This window comes from Varanus komodoensis, unplaced genomic scaffold (assembly GCF_004798865.1).
Source record: "Varanus komodoensis strain SLA01 unplaced genomic scaffold, ASM479886v1 scaffold14_1, whole genome shotgun sequence".
Taxonomy (NCBI): domain Eukaryota; kingdom Metazoa; phylum Chordata; class Lepidosauria; order Squamata; family Varanidae; genus Varanus; species Varanus komodoensis.
This window is the reverse complement of record NW_025335438.1, coordinates 27,632,003-27,654,378: the sequence shown is the minus strand read 5'-3', so window position 1 is coordinate 27,654,378 and position 22,376 is coordinate 27,632,003. Positions and strand designations below refer to the sequence as shown.

The 22,376-nt window shown below is 40.6% G+C and overlaps 1 protein-coding gene across 2 annotated transcripts in view; it reads left to right on the top strand.

Annotated features, from left to right (window-relative positions):
• The window catches only part of MYOM1 (myomesin 1), an 87,274-nt gene that overhangs the window by 22,421 nt on the left and 42,477 nt on the right, over positions 1 to 22,376 (top strand). For both annotated transcript variants that reach the window (XM_044423899.1, XM_044423901.1), the window contains exons 6-13: positions 1,156 to 1,248; positions 8,020 to 8,108; positions 8,208 to 8,273; positions 10,249 to 10,413; positions 10,638 to 10,799; positions 19,156 to 19,297; positions 20,405 to 20,604; positions 21,335 to 21,391. In XM_044423899.1, the coding sequence (XP_044279834.1) occupies positions 1,156 to 1,248; positions 8,020 to 8,108; positions 8,208 to 8,273; positions 10,249 to 10,413; positions 10,638 to 10,799; positions 19,156 to 19,297; positions 20,405 to 20,604; positions 21,335 to 21,391 (974 nt within the window). The remainder of the gene's footprint in view (positions 1 to 1,155; positions 1,249 to 8,019; positions 8,109 to 8,207; positions 8,274 to 10,248; positions 10,414 to 10,637; positions 10,800 to 19,155; positions 19,298 to 20,404; positions 20,605 to 21,334; positions 21,392 to 22,376) is intronic.

The window sequence follows — 22,376 nt, the reverse complement described above, 5'->3', positions numbered from 1 at the left end:
AGTTATTTTCTTTTTTAACTCCCCCAAGGATGGGCAGGACAGGACTCTGCAGGGAAAGCACTGATGTTGGGGAAAAGGTTTAATGCTCTCCTCCTGGAACATCTGGTCCAGATCCAGTGCCACATATGCTTATATAGGAGTACAAATGCAACTATAAATTTAAGAATTTCAGAATGTGCACTTATGGAAAAGAAGAAAAGAAAAAAGGAAACCTCAAAACAAATCTCACTAGTTCCCTCACATCTACCACCCTCTATTTTGTTGCTGAAGCAGGAGTATTTGTGTTGTGGGGCTAAGATGAAGGAAAGAGCAGCAGGAAGGGTAGATATGATCAGCTTCCTGGGTGAAGGAGAAATGTGGCTGCCTGGCCAGACTGAAAATGAAAATGTCCCCAGGAAATGTTCTTTGCATGCCAGTCAGTCACACTTCCACAAGGCTCGAGAAGGTTGTGAATCAGGCATTCATGCCACTGCTTTTTGTGGATCATAGTATACCAGCCAATAACAAAATTTCCCTGGTGTGAGAAAATATGGTAGAAGTCCATGGAAAACATGAAATGACACAAATTACTGCAAGAGACGAATGACATTAGACTAATGACATTATGTAGCCCATCCAAAACATTCTGGAAACAAGGCAAGCTGGTAGCATCCCATTTGGAAATCTCAGTATATTCACTTTTTATGTTGAGCATCCATCTTTACACCCAAGTAAAGCATGGTAATGCATGTTATATCATAATACATTCAAGTTAAGTATCTGAATTTAGAAGACCTTAAAATGATGATGGAACTCCAGTTAATACAGCCATGTAAGGTCAGTTCAGCTGACTTCAGTGAGTCTGCTCTGAATATCAGGAACCAACCGATTGTTTTCCAGCTACATGCCAGATGATTGCATCCTTAGTGAGATGGAAATCATATGTATAAATGGCCTCTCTGCATGCACTTGCCCTGCTTGATTCCTCTGTGCATCCTCAGTTAGATGCTTTAAATACTGGCAGTCAGCTGTTCAGAATGTGAGGGAGGTATCTAGATTTAGTCTCCTCACACTCCTCTCTCTGGCAAACAGTGGATGTGTCTAACTGTATTTGTTCATTCCTCCTTCATGTTGTATGCTGCATTGTATTATATATACATTTTTGTTCCTCTGTAGGTACAAAAATAACGTTCCCATCAATGTCCATGCTCATCCTGGCAAATACGCCATTGAAAGTCGGTATGGGATGCACTCCCTGGAAATTAACACGTAAGGGAATAGCAAATAGCTTCTTTTCTTTTTTTAAAAAAAACCTTTTCACTTCCTGATTTAGTATCCATTTCCAGTGTGCATATATAAATGTGGTGCCTTTTGAAGGTGGTGCTGCAGAGTGAGCAATGTCAGAATGAATGAATGAATGAATGAATGAGTATGGCTGACAAGCCACAGATCCTACTGGTGTTAGGACCTTCACAAATTCTGGTTTCCCGTGACTGCAGGGGGCACAACGAAACCTGCCGATCCTGCTCAAGCTTCATATTCTGGGATGCTGTTGCTAGAAGAGCAAAACGTGTTTATGTTTATGGGATGTAACCCTGGAAAATGTGGGAGGAAGATCTGGATTCAATGCTATCTTGACCTACTGGGACAATATCAATTTGTCAAAGCTACCAAAATCTTCTGAGTCTGAGTCCATTAAAATACATGGTGTGATTATCCTGTGATGTGATGTGATGTGATGTGATAGAAAAAAAAATCCCATAAAAATATGTTATCCTGAAAATATATATATAAAGGGGATAATGTTATAATGAAAAATTAGTACAGTGTTCTTTTTAGGAGTTAACAACCAGGACAGTGTATGTTATATGAGTCCATGGCACCCAAACTTAGACCTGATTTTGTGTATGTTCACCCAGAAGTCCACCAAATGCAGTTATTCCCAGTAAATATGCTTTTATTTACAATCTTAGTTTGGAAATTTGATCATAGTTAAATTAAAAGACACAAGATAAGTATGCTACACTTAACAGCACCTTTAAACTGAAATTGATAGTAAACTGGTTGTGTCAGCAAAGAGAGAGAAGTCTGTATATGTAGCATTCAGATCTCAAGTTCTTCCCTGTAAACACTTTGTGGAGCATGCAAAACAGACAGGAGTTGCTCTTTATGTTCCAGTACAATATTTTAGAGTGTGAGGTGATTGTTTCTGCATAGTAGATGGAGCATTGCTTTGGAAAATCCTTTTCAGTAAGAACGTTCTGTTGACTAATTATGTCTCCAGGGAAATCCAGTCTCAAATATGCTGATTTACCATCTTCTATCACTGTTAACGGCTAAAATAAGTAGTATAAGCATCTGTTTTATTTTCTTATCTTGATGTGAAATATGTTTTTCTTGCATTTTCTGACATCTTGTTATCTTTCCCCTCTTACCCTCCCACTGCTTTTCCGCATTATCTGGAAAAGAGGCTTTATTTCTATAGAGAAGTTCTATAGAGAAATCACTAAATATTTAAATTGCTGCACTTAGCAAGTGATACAATCAGTGATGAGGAACACAGAAAGGTTTGACCTGTAAACCTGCTTGAGGTTATAATGTGTTCTAGGAATAGCTATCTTGATGCCAATTGTACATTAGTTTACTTGTAATGCCAAACCATAGCTTTGAGTTTAAAAAGAGTCCCAGACTTAAACACTCTGTCCCCCACTCCTCTTCTCTTCACCACTTATGCATTCAGAATAATTGTTCTTGATTTTCAGCACACCCTAAAAGCTGCATAATTGGGGTTCTAGATCACATTGAGAGCTGACACAAATACACCATGCTTTCCACGACAGCCTTCTGTGTGCAGAAAGCACTGGGGACTCACATGAGGACACTTTGGAGCAGAAAGGGCCAGCTGATGTGTCCCCACTTTCCCTCATGTAATTCTAATTCAATCCACATAGAGAAACTGTACTCCTGAGCAGGACAGACAGTGTCCCACACTTGCCGGGTAAGCCAGGATTATAGACAGAATTTGATTATGACTTGCCATCATGGCTTGCAGGGCAAGCAGAAACTGATCCAGGAAAAGTTTTGAGCAGTATTGGCCTTGGATCAAAAGGCACTGCTGGAAGAAACAAAGAGGACTTATGTGAGAGGCCAGCAGTTGGGGAGAGTCCTAACAATTGAGTGAAGTAGTTGATGCCTAGAATGACTTTTGTTTTCAAAGGGGATATTTAGCCAGATGCTAGACATCACTTCCAGGAAACAGACACTACCAGCAAAAAGCCCTTCGTTGTTTCTGCTCACCTGAGAGAAGCTATTGGACAATCTTTCTGCCGGATCAAAGTGCTGCCATGAGAGGCAGTAAGAGGAGTTGTGGGATAGACCAGTAATTTAACCACTAAAATGGCTTTTTTGTTAGTGAAGAGTGTTTACCAAGTTCTCGGCCATCACTCCCAAGAGAGATGGCAGCAGTGGCACTCTCTTGTCGATCTTGGTGAAAACAGGACCAAGTGGGTGGAGCTCATTGCAACGATGCAGTCATCAGAGTGCTGTGAGAATTGCTTAGGAAGGATGTTTTGGCAGACGGGAAGTACACATTCTGCATAGCCACAAATGGTCATCCATAAAATAAGGGTCAGAAGGAGATGGTCATAGGAGAAACCCTATTTGTCACTCTTCTTTTGGGCAGTCTTCCAAATAGCTGTACCCTGGTAACTTTTGTACCAGCTCCTGAATGCTTCTGAATGCCTGGTCAGTTTATGGGACAACATCTGTCATCTGGAATTTGATCCTGGATGAATAGGCTAACTTATGTATCATGACAATTTGGTTGGATTAGATAGGAAAAATGACTTGTCTTGGTTATCTTCACTAGGTTTTTCCGTGGAGGAGTGGCATCAGGAGGTGCAGTTCTAGTTGTCTTTTAGGATACCATTGCCCTAACCTGGCCCTATCCACCCTTTGCCAGGTTTTGAATTGGTGCTCTGAAATTGGAGGTTCAGGAAAGGAGAGGGATCCTACTGGCCATTCTCCAGAGGTCTCCCTACCTCAGCTGGTTAAGGTGGTCTTCAAATGAGTCCCTCAGGCTGGTCATTTCTGGGGATTTCAGTCTCCATGCCAAGACATCCTGCTAGGAGCAGCTGAGGAGTTCATAGTAGCCACAGCACCCATGGGGCCTGCCATAGGTAATTTCTTGTGTGGAAAATATATAATAGGATATGTTACTGCATGGATGCTATTTGGTCTTGGTTGATATCTGATCCCCACCTGCCTACATTGCAGATATAAATAATTTCAGCAATGTCAGACTATGAGCAGGTAATGTTGTTTGTGTGAGAGGAGGAATGAAATAATTAGAAAAGTGCTGCCGTGTCATCATATACTTTTTATTTTGAAGGTGCTGTTACCTATTGTGTGCCATTCCTAAACTAGGAAAATAAATGAAAAAAGCATTAAGCTAAAAAATCAGATGTATGTGTGACACTTAGAAAGCCTGGTAGACATTGGGGTGACCACTGATAAATTAGGATTTTTCTAGAATTGGTTCAGATCCTGCATCAGTGGCATCAAGTTCTGTTCTGATACAGAGAAGGAAAAGCCTTCTCAGTACCTGAAAAATAATCATACAAGAGACACACTTCAGTGCTGAGACAGAGCCAACAGGTTTGGAAAAATAATAACTAAAAAAGGAGGTGGAAGGAGAGAAAGGAAGGAGTTCTTAAATATGGCTAGGCATTAATATGGGAAAAAATAAGATATGCTTGTTGATGTTTGTGAATATAGTTTTGTTTTAAAAGCCTGTGCCCTTCTATATTAGCACAGAGGGCGTAGGAAGAATGAATATTCCCAGATGTTAAAAATAGCACAGACACTAAGAGAATGAGATGCTAATAACTCATTATTTCACAGTCCCCATCTAGTATGAGCTGGGGAAAGTCATACAGCCACATCCCACACAACTCTGCAGACTGCAATAGTTGAAATGAAGAAGAACCACAGTTTCACAACAGAATAGGACACAGAAATTGCTGGGCGTGGGGGAACCTCGCCCACTCTGAGGAAAGACTTTTAGATTACCTTTTAAATTAATAACTACATTTATGTAGCATATGTAACCTGCAGCATACCAGAGAGGGCAAGAGAAACTATTGCCTTGAACCCTAGAAAGCTGCTGCAACATCCGTGTTGATCGTATAGATGGACCAGAGGTCTCCCTTGCTATAAGACAGATCCCTGTGTTCATCTTCCCAGTTTCTCTGCAGCCCTAAGAGAGGTTTTAACATTTGTTTTGGTCTAACAGGATTAAAATTCAAGTAGCAATCTGTGATTGCAGATTGCCCTTGGTGAATCAAGTAGTACATGTCCTGAATCATGAATTTGTTCTCTTGATGGGAACTATCTACCTGAATGTATTTGTTGAAAAGACAGATTTGATTAGAATGAGTGAATTAATGTTAGCCAGCCCCCTTTTTTATAGTGCGTGCATGCACACATTTGTGCGTTCAGAGGTTAGCTAACAAGTGTGCTTTGGATTTGGATTTTAATTACTTTTTTCTGTCTCAAATAAAATATTAGGTCAAGTAGTTGATTTCTGAGTCATCACCCTTTTCTTCACAATATTAAGAAGGCAAAAGCAGCTGGGTTATATTCTTCTGCATAGCCTGAAAAATCTAAGTTCTCATCTAGGCATCTATATATAATATTGGAATAAGTTCCGGTCTCACAATTCAAAATAAATACCTTTGCAAAGCTGCCCCACCCTCAACAATTTCTACAACATATTATTAGGAAGTAGGTCATTCAGTAAGCAGATAAAATAACTTTTTTGTTCTTACCTTGTCTTAATGATGGATCCTAATCCTACTCTGAAAGTTGTGTTAGAAAGTGACAATTTCCCCTGATAACTAGAACATCGTCTTTTAAGTTCTTAATAGACACTAACAGCAAGGCTAAACATACCTTTCAGGCCACTTTTGTCAGACTTATTAACACAGGCTCATTTCATCAAAGCTGTAGGGCTTCTTCCAAAGCATTTTTTTTCACCTCGTAGTTTATTCTGTCAACATGAAACTATGTTGTACGTAATTGTTCACATATCTTCTTTGGGCACTAGGAAGATTCTGTTTTCTGGAGAAGTTATGTGAAAAATGTTTTCCTATAAAATTTAATTATGTGTCATCATGGAATTATTTAAACAAAAATAAAATTGTGACTATCAAAATAAATTCAGCATATAGTTCCCAGAATAGCATGCAGTCTGACATGGGCTGGGAGGGATAAGGATGGGAAATGATGAAAACAATTTCCCCCTCCCATGTGCAAGTTCTTTATGGTCAAACACAGATGAATTGGGATCCAAGCTACTGTTTTTTTGTTTTTATCTTGGCTCATTACCAATCCTGTTGCATAAATATGCAGTGCAAATATTCACTCTCCACACATTGCTTCAAGTGAAGTTTATCTGCCACAGTGAATAGTAGCAGCCCATTTCCCATGATCTCTTGATTCATCTCATATCCATGCTTAGGATGAATGAGATCCTGACCCCCTTCTAAGCAGAGCTCACAAGATCTAAGTCAAAACATTTTTAAAGATTCAGGTTGAGGTTTATCAGTGCAGAGGATATAAGAACCCACAAAAATATTTTCCTGGTGCAATGCAGCATTCTAGTCCATTTCTTCATTGCTAAAAGACAACCCTGCCCCATAAACTTAATCAAATTGTTCCGTGAAGAAAAACAGAACCACAAGAAACTGCTTTAGTGGAGAAATTTGTTCCCAAGAGGAAGTATTAAGAACCTGAGGTAAGGCTGAAAGAACTAAAAGACGATCCCTTTAACAGTTGCTTTTCTCATTTCTCTTTCTGTTGAACCCTTCAATAACATTCCAGCACTCCCCTTTTACCAGCTCTCTAACTACTTTGCTCTATTCCTATTAAACGATCCCTGCTATCCTCCTGTGTTCTGAAAGAGTTTGGCTGATATCTGGCCCCTGCTAAATAGAAGCTGAAAATACCTTGGATGTGCAAATTTGAGCTGAGCAGAGAAAGTGGAACTGAGTGTGGGAGAGTCAGAGGGCTATTAATTGTTTGCCTGCATGCATTAGGGCCAAGGATATTTCTGGAAGATGGGGCAAAATAAAAATCTAGTATAGTGTCATACAGAAGTGCGTAACTACATTGGTTGCTGGTAAGAATTAAGAAATAATGACTGAAATCACAGGAATTAATGCAGCAATAATAAAATAGTTTTATGCAGGGAGCATTGGACAATGGTCAAATTTAATCCTCTTTAAAAAAAAAAAGAAGACGAAGAAGAAGAAGAAGAAGCAAGTTGCTTGTTCTGGATCACACTCTGCTTGTAAAAAGCCATCATGAAGCCTACTCATTCTCCTCAGAATGGTACTATACAATTATTTCAGAGCCATGGGCAGCACAGTCCTAGGGCTCACATCAGCACTAGAAGTCTGTAGGATACTTTGGATTCCCACCTCTGAGACCAGAACATTTCTCCAACCTCGTAGTTAGGAATCTGCATGTAAATTCCCCTCCCTCCCTTGCAGCCTATGTAGAAAGCACTGTGCCAGTTTCTTTGAGGTCCTAAGGATGATCTTGGAGAAATACTTGTGGGGGCATTTGGGGGAGCATTCTGGGGAAAGGAGGGAAAGGACTGGCACTGGTAAGATACATGATGCCTCCCGCTCCAAACTGCAAAGTGCTTTGCAGAATGGGAGGAGTGCAGAGATGACCTTTGCTTCCAGCTTCTCAGTCCCCTTCATAGGATGTCTGCAATGTAAAAGGTTCAGAGCATTCTGATTGGATGGTGCCCTGAATTAGAGGTAGTCCCTTTCTGATATGTTTGCATTTAGTTGAATAAGCACTCCAGTAGGATAGATAGCATGTTTATCAACACAGAGCAGTGTTTTGCCTAATGGTTTAGGACACAGTTTATTTAAAAATGCATAAATAAACATTTTATAACATTGAGTTTATAACATCATGCCATGGCTGGTGACATTGACTTTATTCCTAATCCTCCATTCTTTGCAGATGTGCGTTTGATGATACAGCCCAATATCGTGCTTCTGCTATGAATGTAAAAGGAGAACTGTCAGCCTATGCTTCTGTGGTGGTGAAGAGTAGGTTTGCTAAAAATGCACTCTGGATTTTCTAGACTTCGCTTTTTCTGTATTTGCTAGCCGATGGGTAATCACACTTCTTGTGCTTTTCTTTCCTAGGATACAAGAAGGGAGAATTTGACGAAAGTTTTTTCCATGCAGGAACTGCCACACTACCCCTGAGTTGTAAGTTGGTAGCTGATTAATTACTATGGGAGTAAAAGCACAAAATCTCCCAAGAATGCGATTTGATAGTCTCAGTTCTTGGAAATCTTACCTGTGCTTTTTAGGAGACTGAGTTCTGATAATGCCATGCCATCAGTAGATGCAGCAAGCTCCTTTCTTTTGATAATATCAAGTATGTTATAATATTTCTTACTAATATACCTTGTGGTAAAAATATCAAATATACATCTTATGGTTGGAAGAATCTTTCTGTTCAAGCCTTTAATAATAATACAAGGAGAAGCTGTGTATTCTGCTTCCAATATCTTTATTTTAAACATAGCTTGGGCAGAATATTTTTGCCCAATATATTTTTGAATATTTCACACTAATATTCTGTCATAGCTCTTGCATTTCTGTGACAGCTGTGTTCTATTGTTAGATTATTTTTTTAGAATCACCTCCACGGTAAATCCTGTCAATTTGCTGGGGGAGAAAACAAAGGTTAATTCAGATTGTGAACCATCATGCAGTCAAGAAACCTGATTTTTATGGCTTAATGAACTTGCATCAGAAATAAGAAGCACAGATTGTATTTTCATCTCCCTCATTCATTTCCCTTACCTCCAAAGTATTAGACTTATAAATATTGAAATTTACTGCCTCTGTAACCTCTGCTCATCAAAGCAACCCCAGTTTTATTAGGTGAACGAAACTGGTAAAATACACCCAGGATGCTGGCTGGTAAATTCTGGAAATACCCCAACAAACATAGGATCACACTCCAAATGTGATGTGGGAAGACAGTGATTTGCAATCCCTAAGTTTGTAGAATTAATTTCTTATAATGGAATTCGTTTACTTTTACATGGTCTTTAGAAGTAAAGGAAGCAGAAAAGGAACAGAATACAAGTTTGTTTGTTGTTTTTTTTAAGGCAAAAAGCTGGGTTTTGATGTTGTGGCTGACAGGGTTCACCACAGACTTGCCTCTTATTCCTAAGGGAGATAAGCACATGCTGTCCTTAGTCAAAAAAACAGGAAGTGTAGCCCATGTTGATTCTTACCCATAAGAAGCTGTCCAACCAAAAGAAACACAGTTAGGGTTTCTCAAATCTGTCTTTAAATAGACAGAAATAATACCACTTGAAGATCTCCATTTTTCATGCAGAAGAACCTGGGCTTTAAAGTAAGAACTCCTAAGAGCCATTGTTAGGACTGAGAAAGGGTCCAGAAATCTTCAGATCTCACAGAGTTGTACGGCAGAAAGTAGTGAATTCATCTAAAGCACTCATAGGACATAAGACTGAGTTAATGTTTTTAAATAACAGCATGGGGGGAAATGCTGTGATTTGAGGCTTCTGCTACTGGGCAATGAACACTGATGCAAAATGGAATTTAAATCCACCAGGCCCAGTTCACACACAAAACTCACTCAGTCCATGATATGCTGCGTTACTCAGAGATTATCTGGCAGAAGATTCAAGAAACCTGTCTGCTTGCTCAATATATCCCAAATGCCTCTGTGGTATTGTAGTACTGACATGCAGAGCACCTGTTTTGTTTTCTTTCTTTCTTTTTAACTGCTCTTGCCAACATCCCATTGTTTAAATAACCTAGAGCTCCCAACCCAACAACTAGTGCTAATAAGGGTTAGTTCTGTTAGGTTTGTGTATCACAGTAACCCAGAATTCAACAACCAATCTGATAGGTAAGCATTATGTGAGAAACAGGCCGTACACCCAAGCAGACTTGTGCAATGGGATTTGTAGCCCTTAAAACTATGTTAGTTGATCACACTTAGAAAATTGGGTCAATGTAGATCATTTCCATTACACAGCTTACATTAGCTTTTGATTCCATCATGCCCTGTTTTCAAATGGATCTTAACACTAGAGAGTTGGGGGAAAAGACTGTAAAAAAGCAACCATATGGGTACCTTTGAATGATTCAGCCTTGATGAAGGTAAAAGGAGTGAGCATATTTTTCCTTCTTACAGTTGGTGTTACACCCCATGGCTTTGCTTCCCGGTTTGAAATCTACTTTGAGGATGCATTTGAGGTTGCCTTTGGAAGAGAAGGTGAAACAATGAGTCTGGGATGTACAGTTATTATTCGCCCTGACATCAAGCGCTTCCATCCAGAAATTGAATGGTACAGGAATGGTGAGTATGCAAGGCTTCTTCCTTGCTTGACGAGGACTGTCTTTGCATAAGAGCTGTCATGATTCCTGCTCTGTAGGAAATGGGTGTAAAGAAGCCCATGAATTAAAGTCTGATAGGGCTGACTCCGAGAACCCACTCTAGTAGTGCTGCTTGCATTCTCAGATTGTGTTCCTCGTCTTGTGTATCAGTATAGTTATTCCTCATCTGCATTTCTTCATTTGCAGGAGTTCTGATTTCACCATCTAAATGGGTAAAAACACACTGGAGTGGCGAAAAAGCTACACTGACACTGACTCATGCTAACAAAGAGGATGAAGGCCTTTATACCCTCCGTGTGATAATGGGGGACTACTATGAGGAATACAGTGCTTATGTTTTTGTTAGAGGTAAGATTCAGTGATACCACAGTATGAGTTGGAGGCGGTGGTACTGCTGGTGAAGACTTGTCAATCATGTGTGAGTATGTGTGTGAGAAAGAAGGCAAGTGTGTGTGTTGTTATTTATATACAATATATATAGATCTCTCTGTATAATAGTCTATTTTCAGTAAAGCACTTCTGTTTTTGTTTGTGGTAAGATTTAGTAATATCCATTGCTGGTATAGTGTAGAACTTTGAACAGCACACGCACGTATTTCTCAAGACTTCATAACGTCCTCATTTCCCATTCCCATTCTTTAGTAAACTGGTGGTGGAAATCATAGGAATGCATGTAGAACTGCACATGCACTTATGTTAGTAAGGCTCGCCAGTGCTTTGAGATAATCACACGCTCTCTGAAAAGGCTATTCTGCTTGCCCCATGTGCCTGCTTTCTCATTCATTGTTGGAACAGAGCTTTGTTGTAGTTGTTTAAACAGGGCTCCAGAGCTTTAAGGTAAAATAGCATTATATTTGGGCAGTTGGTGAATGTGGGATGGTGGAAGACTACAGAGAGACCAAAGGCTGGCATTCAATGTATGAATTTAGCAGGGCCATCTTGAATAGAATCATTGAATCCCAGAATAGTGGAGTTGAAAGGGGCCTTGAGGGCCATCCGGTCCAACCCCCTGCTGTTGCAGGACACCAGCTGACTCAGATGGCTGTCCAGTTTCTTTTTGAATGTCTCTAGTGTGGGAGAGCCCACCACCTCTCTAGGCAGCTGACTCCACTGTCTCATTGCTCTGACAGTGAGGAAGCTTTTCCTGATATCTAGCCTGAATCTGGAATGTTGCAGCTTGAATTGATTATTCCATATCCTGCACTCTGGTAGCAGCAAGGAGAGATCTGATACATCTCTGCTCAAAAGGAAGCCCCCTGAGTAAGTTCCAGAGAACTGCAGCCTACTGTGCTTTTTTTAAAAAATAAGGGTATAAAAAACAAGCATTTTGGAAACTACACATGACTTCTTATGGCAGCATTTCTATACAGAATGTATATTTTGTCAAAGTGGCATAAAAAAAGAAGTTGTAAATGGGCTGTTAAACGTGACTGCAAGAAGAGAAGAGTATACCAGTTAGGAAAGTAGAGAGGAACCTATGGTGGAACACATCTTTTAAGATTTTTGAAGGACTTTAACAAAAATAAGGGCATTGTCACAGATAGGAACTTGACAATTCCAGTCCTACCCACTACAGCAGGTATTTCACAAGACGCTTATTGTGTGCTTGATGTTCCCTATTGTTTCCGGGTTCTTTAGATAATGTTTTGATCTTCTGTTTTTGCTTCTGTGTCAACAATATTATCTAAAATATAAAATGTATTTAATAGATAAATAGTAAAAGAGCAATCCCTGCCAGCACTGCTATTTTAGAACAGAGGAAATGTGGCATTTAATTGTGAAAGAAAAAGAAAATCTCTTGTGTACTTGTGCTCTTCCGCTATACCGCAAGTTCACATAGAGGTTATGCAGCCAAAACACCAGGAAAGAAATGCTGCACGTACAGTGGTTGAATTTCAACTCAGTGATATAAGTGAAAGTGGAGACAGAGGATTAACAGCCAATCAACAGCCTTATGTAGCAAGACATGATATCAGCATGTTAGTGAAAGTCTGCCTGATGGAAATGATAAAACACTGAACTGTGTAAAGGAAGAGTGTAGAACTGCAGGTTGCAAACCTCTCTCACCTGTTGATTTTGCCCTGCAATTCTTTTCCATACTTGCATTAGTGTTACAATACAAATATATGATTGGGAACTGCAACATGTAGCATGGAATAACCAATATACGGTCAAGTATTCCAAGAATGGATTTTTGATGGAAGAAAGTGTCAGAATGTGTGTTTAATTAAAATAAAAATTATGGCTGTAATGCTAAAGATGTAAAAGGGTATACTCAGCATAGGATTTTATGAGGATGTGTTGATCAGTAACATTTGTTGCACTTTATTGGGATTAGCTTGTCTTAGATTTTTGTACAATGTATACAGTTTCTCATGGAGAGAATGTCCCTTCAGAAAGTGCTTGAATGTCTCTTGAACAAGTGTTGAAGTGATCACATTTCACTGGTTTATGCACTGACCCAATGTCAGTCTCAGCTGTTGGAGGCAGCTGAAGAGAGTAAATGCCAGCCCTGGAGGTTCTTCAGATTCTTGGCTTAGTGACCAAGCTCAGAATGGCGCCAGTTTGCCCTCTTCAACAGCACCTAGGAAAATACAGATAACAGTCCTCTTGCAGAACATGCCCAAAGGGTACATGGCCATCAATCAGAGAAATTCCCAAAGGCTGCTTATCTGTGATGTCATGAAAACCAACAGCCATTGAATCAACTAAAATATTTGTACTGACTAACCATTCTTAATTTTCTGTGGCAGCACTATATCTTTGAAGCAGTGTTTTTCACATTAAAAAACATACAATCTAGGAGACTGTTCTGAAGAAGCAGCATGGTTCTAGAATAACCTTCCCTAAGCTAATGCCTTCCAGATATTTTGTACTACAATTCCCATCAACTGCAATTGTCTGCAAAGACAGCTGTTGTTCAAGACACCTGTTGAGTCCCAGATGGACAGTAATGAGTTGCCCATTCGTGACATTAATCTGGTAGTGAAAGGAAAGTCTGATGCTGCAAAGATCTATCCTCCATAGGAACCTGGAATGTAATATTCATGAATCAAGGCAAGCTGGATGTGGTCAAACAAGAGATGACAAGACTGAGCATCGACATCTTAGGAATCAGTGAACTAAAATGGACAGGAATGGGTGAATTTAATTCAGATGACCATCAGGTATACTACTGTGGGCAAGAATCCCTCAGAAGAAATGGAGTAGCCTTCCTAGTCAATAAAAGAGTAGGACAAGCAGTACTGGGATACAATCTCCAAAATGACAGAATGATCTCAGTTCGAATCCAAGGCAAACCATTCAACATCACAGTAGTCCAAGTCTATGTCCCAACCACTGGTGCTGAAGAGGCTGAAGCTGACCAGTTCTATGAAGGCCTACAACACCTTCTAGCATTAACACCCAAAAATGATGTCCTTATCATCATGGGGGACTGGAATGCTAAAGTAGGAAGCCAAAAGATAACCAGAATAACAGGCAAGTTTGGCCTTGGAGTACAAAATGAAGCAGGGCACAGGCTGGTAGAATTTTGTCAAGAGAATACGATGGTCATAGCAAACACTCTTTTCCAACAAACCAAGAGACAACTCTACACATGGACATCACCAGACGGTCAACACAGAAATCAGATTGACTATGTGCTCTGCAGCCAAAGATGGAGAAGCTCTATCCAGTCAGTAAAAACTAGACCAGGAGCTGACTGTGGCTCAGATCATGAGCTTCTCATTGCAAAATTTAGGCTTAAATTGCGGGATTGGGGGTTGGAGGCACTGCTTTGCAGTGGTTCCGCTCCTATCTCGACGGTCGATTCCAGAAGGTAGTGCTGGGGGACCATGTCTCTACGTCATGGCAGCTATGCCATGGGGTACCACAGGGCTCCATTCTATCCCCTCTGCTATTTAGCATCTATATGAAACCGCTGGGAGAGGTCATCAGAAGGTGTGGGCTGCGGAATCATCAATACGCTGATGATACCCAGCTTTACCTCTCATTCTCCACTAATCCAGGTGAGGCAGTGGCTGTGCTGAACCGGTGCTTGGCCAAGGTAAGGGAATGGATGAGGACCAATAAACTGAAACTCAACCCAGACAAGACGGAGGTCCTGTTGGTTGGTGGATCGGGTTTCAGAGAGGGTGGATTTGACCTGGTCCTGAATGGTGCAACACTCCCTCTTAGGGATAAGGTCCGCAGCTTAGGAGTACTCCTCGACCCGGAGCTTTCTTTGGAAGCTCAGGTGACAGCGGTAGCAAGGAACACCTTCCTTCAGCTTCGGCTGATTAATCAGCTGCACCCCTACCTGGAATACGACTGCCTGGCGACGGTGACACACGCGCTGGTGACTTCCCGCCTAGACTTCTGTAACGCGCTTTACGTGGGGCTTCCCCTGAAGACAGTCCGAACACTTCAATTGGTGCAAAATAGAGCTGCCAGGTTGCTGATGGGGTCGGGGCGTTATGCTCACATGACTCCAGTCCTCCATCAGCTTCACTGGCTTCCCATTGAAGCCCGGGCCCAATTCAAGGTGTTGATTATGACCTACAAAGCGCTAAACGGCTTGGGTCCTGGCTACCTGAACGAGCGCTTACGTCCGTATATGCCCGACCGCCCTTTGAGATCTGCGGGAGAGTCCCTTCTCCGGGAACCCTCCATGAAAGAAATTAGGAGAGTAAGTACCCGGAGGAGGGCTTTCTCTGCAGTGGCGCCCAACCTATGGAATTCACTCCCCAAAGAGGTCCGCCTGGCACCGTCGTTACTGGTTTTTCGGCGCCAGGTAAAGACCTTTTTATTTAAACATCATTTCAATTGTTAAAACATATGATCTGGCCTGGGCAACTTCTTCTTCCTTCTCTTTCTCCTCCTATATTTTTATTTTATACTGATAATTTTAATTTTGTATTTGTAAATCAATGTATTTTTTGTATTGTTATATTTAATGGTAATTTATTATGTACTATTGTATTTCAATGTATTTTATCATGTTGTAAGCCGCCCCGAGGTTTCGGCAAGGGGCGGCATAGAAATGTAATAATAATAATAATAATAATAATAATAATAATAATAATAATAATAATAGAAGAAAGTCGGGAAAAGCACTAGGCCACCCAGGTATGACCTAAATCATATCCCTGATGAATATACAGTAGAGGTGACAAATGGATTTAAGGAATTAAATCTGATAGACAGAGTGCCTGAAGAATTATGGATGGAGATTCACAAATTTGTCCAAGAGGTAGCAACTAAAACCATCCCAAAGAAAAAGAAATGCAAGAAAGCAAAATGGCTGTCTGAGGAAGCTTTACAAATAGCTGAGGAAAGAAGGGAAGTGAAAGGCAATGGAGAAAAAGAAAGATACACCCAATTGAATGCAGAATTCCAGAGAATAGCTAGAAGAGATAAGAATGCCTCCTTAAATGAACAGTGCAAAGAAACAGAAGAATAGAAGAAAACAATAGAACAGGGAGGACCAGAGATCTCTTCAAGAAAATTGGAGATATGAAGGAAACATTTCATCCAAGGATGGGCATGATAAAGAACCAAAATGGCAGGGACCTAACAGAGGCAGAAGAGATTAAGAAGAGATGGCGAGATTACAGAGAGGAACTATACAAGAAAGAGCTTAACATCCCTGATAACCATGATGGGGTGCTCACTGACCTCGAGCCAGACATTCTGGAATGTGAAGTCAAATGGGCCTTAGGAAGTCTGAGCAACAACAAAGCTCACACAAGTGACAGCATTCCAGCTGAGCTATTCAAAATCTTAAAAGACAATGCAGTAAAAGTGCTACACTCAATATGCCAGCAAATTTGGAAAACTCAAGAGTGGCCACAGGATTGGAAAAGGTCAGTTTACATTCCCATCCCAAAGAAGGGCAATGCCAAAGACTGTTCGAACTACTGCACCGTTGCACTCATTTCACATGCTAGCAAAGTGATGCTCAAAATCCTGCAAGCTAGGCTCCAGCAGTATGTGGACAGACAACCACCAGAAGTACAGGCAGGATTTTGAAGAGGGAGAGGAACCAGAGATCAAATTGCCAACATACGCTGGATCATGGAGAAAGCTAGGGAGTTCCAGAAAAACATCTACTTCTGATCATTGACTATGCTAAAGCCTTTGATTGTGTGGATCACAACAAATTGTGGCAAGTTCTTAAAGAGATGGGAGTACCAGACCATCTTATTTGTCTCTTGAGAAACCTATATGTGGGTCAAGAAGCAACAGTGAGAACTGGACATGGAACCACTGATTGGTTCAAAATTGAGAAAGGAGTTCGGCAAGGCTGTGTACTGTCGCCCTGCCTATTTAACTTATATGCAGAGCACATCATGAGAAAGGCGGGCTAGATGAATCACCAGTTGGAATTAAGATTGCTGGGAGAAATATCAACAACCTCAGATATGCAGATGATACCACTCTCATGGCAGAAAGTGAAGAGGAACTAAAAAGCCTCTTGATGCGGGTGAAGGAGGAGAGTGCAAAAGTTGGCTTGAAACTCAACATTAAGGAAACTAAGATCATGGCATCCGGTCCTCTCACTTCCTGGCAAATAGATGGGGAAGAAATGGAGGTAGTGACAGATTTTATTTTCCTGGGCTCCAAGATCACCGCAGACATTAAATTAAAAGATACTTGCTCCTGGGGAGGAAAGCTATGGCGAATCTAGACAGTATACTAAAAAGCAGAGACATCTCCCTGCCAACAAAAGTGCGTATAGTCAAGGCTATGGTTTTCCCAGTTGCAATGTATGGCTGTGAAAGCTGGACCATAAGGAAGGCTGAGAACCAAAAGATTGAGGCCTTTGAATGGTGGTGCTGGAAGAGACTCCTGCAAGGCAATCAAATCGGTCAGTCCTAGAAATCAACTCTGACTTCTCTTTAGAAGGCCAGATCCTGAAGATGAAACTCAAATACGTTGGCCACCTAATGAGAAGGAAGGACTCCCTGGAGAAGAGCCTAATGCTGGGAACAATAGATGGCAAAAGAAGAAGGGGACGGCAGAGAATGAGGTGGCTAGATGGAGTCACTGAAGCAGTTGGTGTGAGCTTAAGTGGACTCCGTGGGATGATGGGGGACAGGAAGGCCTGGAGGAATGTTGTCCATGGGGTTGCGATGGGTCGGACATGACTTCGCGACTAACAACAAATTGTTTGCAAATGCATTTTCACTAGAAGGGGATAAATGTGAAGTGTAATCTGGAAAGTGACTGAAAAACTACATCTCTTTGGGAGCCTTGTCATACATAGACATGAACCAATAGTTTCAATTAATGAACCACATATTTTGTTCTTTCCTGTTTCCAGATCATTTTATGATTTTTTTAAAAAGTCTACACAATAACTTACATACATTTTCATATGCATGAGCTTGTACATTTGTTAATTTTGTTGTATATATTTAACTCAAATATATACTTTTTTGGTAATCAATGTTCCCTATGTTTGCATTCTTGAAAATTAGTATTCTTGATATATGCATTTTTGTTCATAGTTTCTTCTTATGCATTTTTAATTGAAGTTCCACTTCACACAATTCAGAGAAGGAGAATTTCATTCTTGTTCATATATTGGGTTAGCTTCTATAATAGATGGACCAAACTAATTTTTTTACCAACCCTGCTTATATACATAAATCTTTACATTGTGGGGGTTTTTTTCCATTTGCCCCACTCCTTCCATTTTACAAGTTTATAAAATAGCACAGAACCATATAAAATGGGCACTCTGCTGTAAATAAGAGTGAGGATGTAAATACCTTTTCTACCTATATAAACTACATTGTTTGTCTTCTAGTGATAGATGCTTGCTGTCTGCACAAATCGATTATACTATAGATGTATCATCATGCATATGTTTCTAATAGGCTCTGCAAATATATACTTCTATGATGAATCTCCTAAAATAAGAACTGCCCAGGTTTAAGTTACCGTATAGTTAAAACATGCTATGAAAGGCAGTTTGGTAGTTAAAATGTTGGTTCAAGATTGGGGAAAGCCATAAAGGTGATCTAGAACAGTGGTGGGCAGAAAGAAGATTTAGACTTTAACTCCTAGCATTCCTGAGCATTGGTCATACTGGCAGGCAGTTCTGGAAGTTGATTTGCAAACATTCGGAAATGTCATGTTTGCCCTTGCCTAATCTAGGCCTGTTGACTACCAGTCAGCCTAACCTGGAAGCAGAAATGACAAAACTGAAGCTGCTATACGTACATGGGCACATCATAGGAGGGCAAGACTCACTGGAGAAGACAATCATGCTAGGGAAGGTTGAAGAGAGAAGAAGGAGGAAACCATTTATGAGATGGACTGACGCTATAAAGGAAACAGCAGCCTTGAATTTACAAGCAGGGCTGTCAAGAACAGGGCATTTTGGAGGCGATTTATTCATAGGGTCACCATGTCTAAATGACTTGATGCTGCTTAACAGCTTTAATGCCGCTTAACAACCCTATCTCACAGGGTTGTTCTTAGGGATAAATTAGTGTGTTGGACCCTATAAGTCAACATGAGCTGCAGGATTTAAAAAAAACATCATGGAAGTTGATAAAATTGTTTTTATAATTCCTGTAATTTAGTGGTGATTTAGCACCAGGCAGGCAAAGATTCCAATTCTGATTCTAGCATAGACATATTTTGGCCTTTAGAGAATAGGACTGAGTTAATTTGACTCAATTTATTAAAATGCTTCCCTCCATCCACATAGATGCTGATGCAGAAATACCAGGAGCCCCTGGTGCTCCACTGGATGTGCAGTGTTTGGATGCTAACAAGGATTATGTCATCATCTCCTGGAAACAGCCAGCTGTTGATGGAGGAAGTCCAGTGTTAGGATACTTCATTGATAAGTCAGTATTTATATCAGACTGAAGTTGCAACTTATTTTGTTGATTGCATGGCCTTAAAGATATTTCGATTTTTGTGAATATTGATGCGTGTTCTGCATTGTTGATGGGTCCCAATGTATTAGGTTCAGTGGGGGGCAGATGCCTGCTTTTTTTGACTGAAACCCCAGGCAGTATCCCCCAGGACACAGTCAATAATGCAAATTACATTAATGCAAGCTATGCTAGTGCATTGTCCATAGCATCAGGTGGCATGCCAATTTCCCATTAGTCCCACCTGAAAGTTGCCAATTCCTTCATGCCTTGCTGGTCCTATCCCGAACCTCTACACATAAAAGTGACTGTCTAAAACAAGGAGCTTGCTTCTATAGAGCCATATGCTCATAGTTGCCCTTCTCAGACATGTAGCCATATACCCTGTGATTGGGTGGAACTAGGAGCATAATCTGCTTCTGTCCTCCATGCTTAGTGAAGACCTGTGAAAGGGGCCCATGAAACATTGTGTAGAAACCTGGCTAAAATGCCACTTGAGTAATCTGAAGGAATGAAGCCTTCTTCATGCACGACAGTTTAACAACATGCATATAGCAGTCCGATAAGCACATGTGCTCAGGGAGAGGCGGCTCAGGCCTCTCAGTGCCTGAAAATGGGCTTGAATGGCAGTCTGTGACTATTGCTCCTTATCCCTCTGCTTGCTCTGTATTAGCAAGGTATATAGGAAGAGAGAGTCCTGCTAGATCAGACTAACTTATTCCAGCATCTTGTTCTTGGTAGTATCCAGCATGAGGCCTGTGGGAGGCCCAAACTGGATAGAGAGAATAGAGGCTAATCAACTTGTTTAACTTGTTCCCCATTGAATTAGTTTGATGACATTGTTTTACATGTTTTCTTTTTATTTTAATTTATGAAAAAGGAGTGAGTCTGCACCCAGGTCTCACACAAAATATCTGATTTCTAGCAGCCTTGAATATGTTTCATTTTTAACAATATATTTGGGGTGACCAGTGGGCATGCTGAAAGCAGCATCACACATTAGCATGTATTTGGGGATATGTTCATGATTTCCTTGTATCAGTAAAAATTTTTGTTTTTTCCCCCTTCATCTTTCAGATGTGAAGTTGGTACTACCCAGTGGTCCCAATGCAACGAGACTCCAGTGAAGTTTGCTCGCTTTCCCGTCACAGGTTTAATAGAGGGGCGCTCCTACATATTCCGAGTTCGAGCTGTAAATAACGCTGGAATAAGCATTCCATCCCGTGTTTCAGAGCCTGTGGCAGCGCTGGATCCTGCTGATAGGGCTAGGCTTAGAAGTAAGAACCTTCCTAATATATCTCATCAAGAATTGAAAATCTAATTTAGGGAAGTGAAGAGTTAAGTGTAGAACATCCCACTAGAGGGTGCAATAATAAAGCAAATACTTGGCTCTTCAAAGTGGAATTTGCCATGAACAAAAACTCTTCCATATTTCTCATAACATTTATTTGCATCATGGATCATTACCTGAAATAGTTAGCATAGGGGCCAGGGCCAAGACCAAGCTCTGACAGATGGCTCCAGCACAACAGAGAATGAGCATTTTATGCTGAAATATATTTAGATTAAAGTTTTCTCTATTCGTGTTTCATACCACTTCAGTTAAATAGCTATAAATATCTTAACTTTGTAGTTCAGTTCTGAAGGGCAGGAAGCAGGGGAGAGTGCTGAGCAGAATAATTATTTTTACTGTTAAGGATTGTTCTCATGTCAGAGATCTATCTTGAAATCTACCTTCTTCAACATTTCTGGCCTGGGCATGGTTGAATGGTGCTGAAGCATGCTCCCTTGATCAAAAAGAGATTTTAAAGGCACCAGAGGAAGCATTCCCTATACAACTTTAGCTTCTGTTTAATCTTGTTGTTTGTTCATTGTTTAATTTGCAGGGATATGGTTTGCCACAGTTTAGAGCTCATGTATTTAGAGTGTGAAGAAATGTTCATGTTAACATGTGGCGATTGTTTGCCTAATGTAACTGAGTTTATCTAATCTCTACATCTGTTTCAGGTCACCCTTCTGCTCCTTGGACTGGACAGATTATTGTCACTGAAGAGGAGCCTACAGGTAAATTTTACAGGCCCATCTTGATCTGAACTTGTCTTTGTTTTTAGGGCATATTTGCATTGCTGATCTCTAACTTTTTTAACATGACTTCCCTTGAGAAACCTTGTGTTCAGACTGTAATTTTGTGATTACTCCTTTGCTGTTTAAGATAATTATCAATATTGCTTTTGCAACATATTGTTTACAACCATGTAAACATGTAAATTTACAAAAACTATGTTGGGTCACAAATATTTCATTGTGATGATATTTTTATTCTTCTTGAAGGGAAAAATGAAGGAAATAAAGATCTGGGTGTAACCAGAAAAATAGGTATTTTCAGCTTCTAGCCTCAGGTTGTTTGGATTCAGAGGGCTTTTAAGCCATACCCATAGTTTTACAGGCTCATCTGCCCCCTATTGCATCATGATAGCTTTGCTAAAGAGGCATTAATTATATCAAGTTTCAGAAGGGTAGCCATGTTAAATGTTTTCTAGCAAAGACAACAGAGCTCCTGTCCTTAACACTGGCACTTTCCAAATGGAGAGCACAGTAGGAATATCTGACCTGTTCCTGAAAAATCTAAAGATCCTGCTGTGAAAGTGGGGAGCAAGCCCCTTTTCTCAAATAGTGGTCTCTCCCAGTTTTAAAAGCCTCTGGCAATTTGACCTGTGTCAGAACTATCATACTTGCATATCTGCCTGCAGCTGGGACAGACACTGCATGGGGAGCGAAGCTGCTGGATTTCGCCAGGAGACACCCCGCCCCCCCAGCCCCAGTGGCTACCCATTCCAAATCTAGTGGTCAGGCTAAAAAAAGGAGTGCACATTATGTGGCGTGTGTGTGTGTGGGGGGGGTGATGATCACAGTCAGTCCCTCCAAGGTACTGTGTGGGCTTTTTAGAGGGGCAGCTTGCACCTGCCCAAATGGGGATCCTGAAAACTGATGACAAGTTGCCAGGAAAAAAAATGCTTTAAAAGCTGTAGCAAGCTGAAATTTGCTCTCG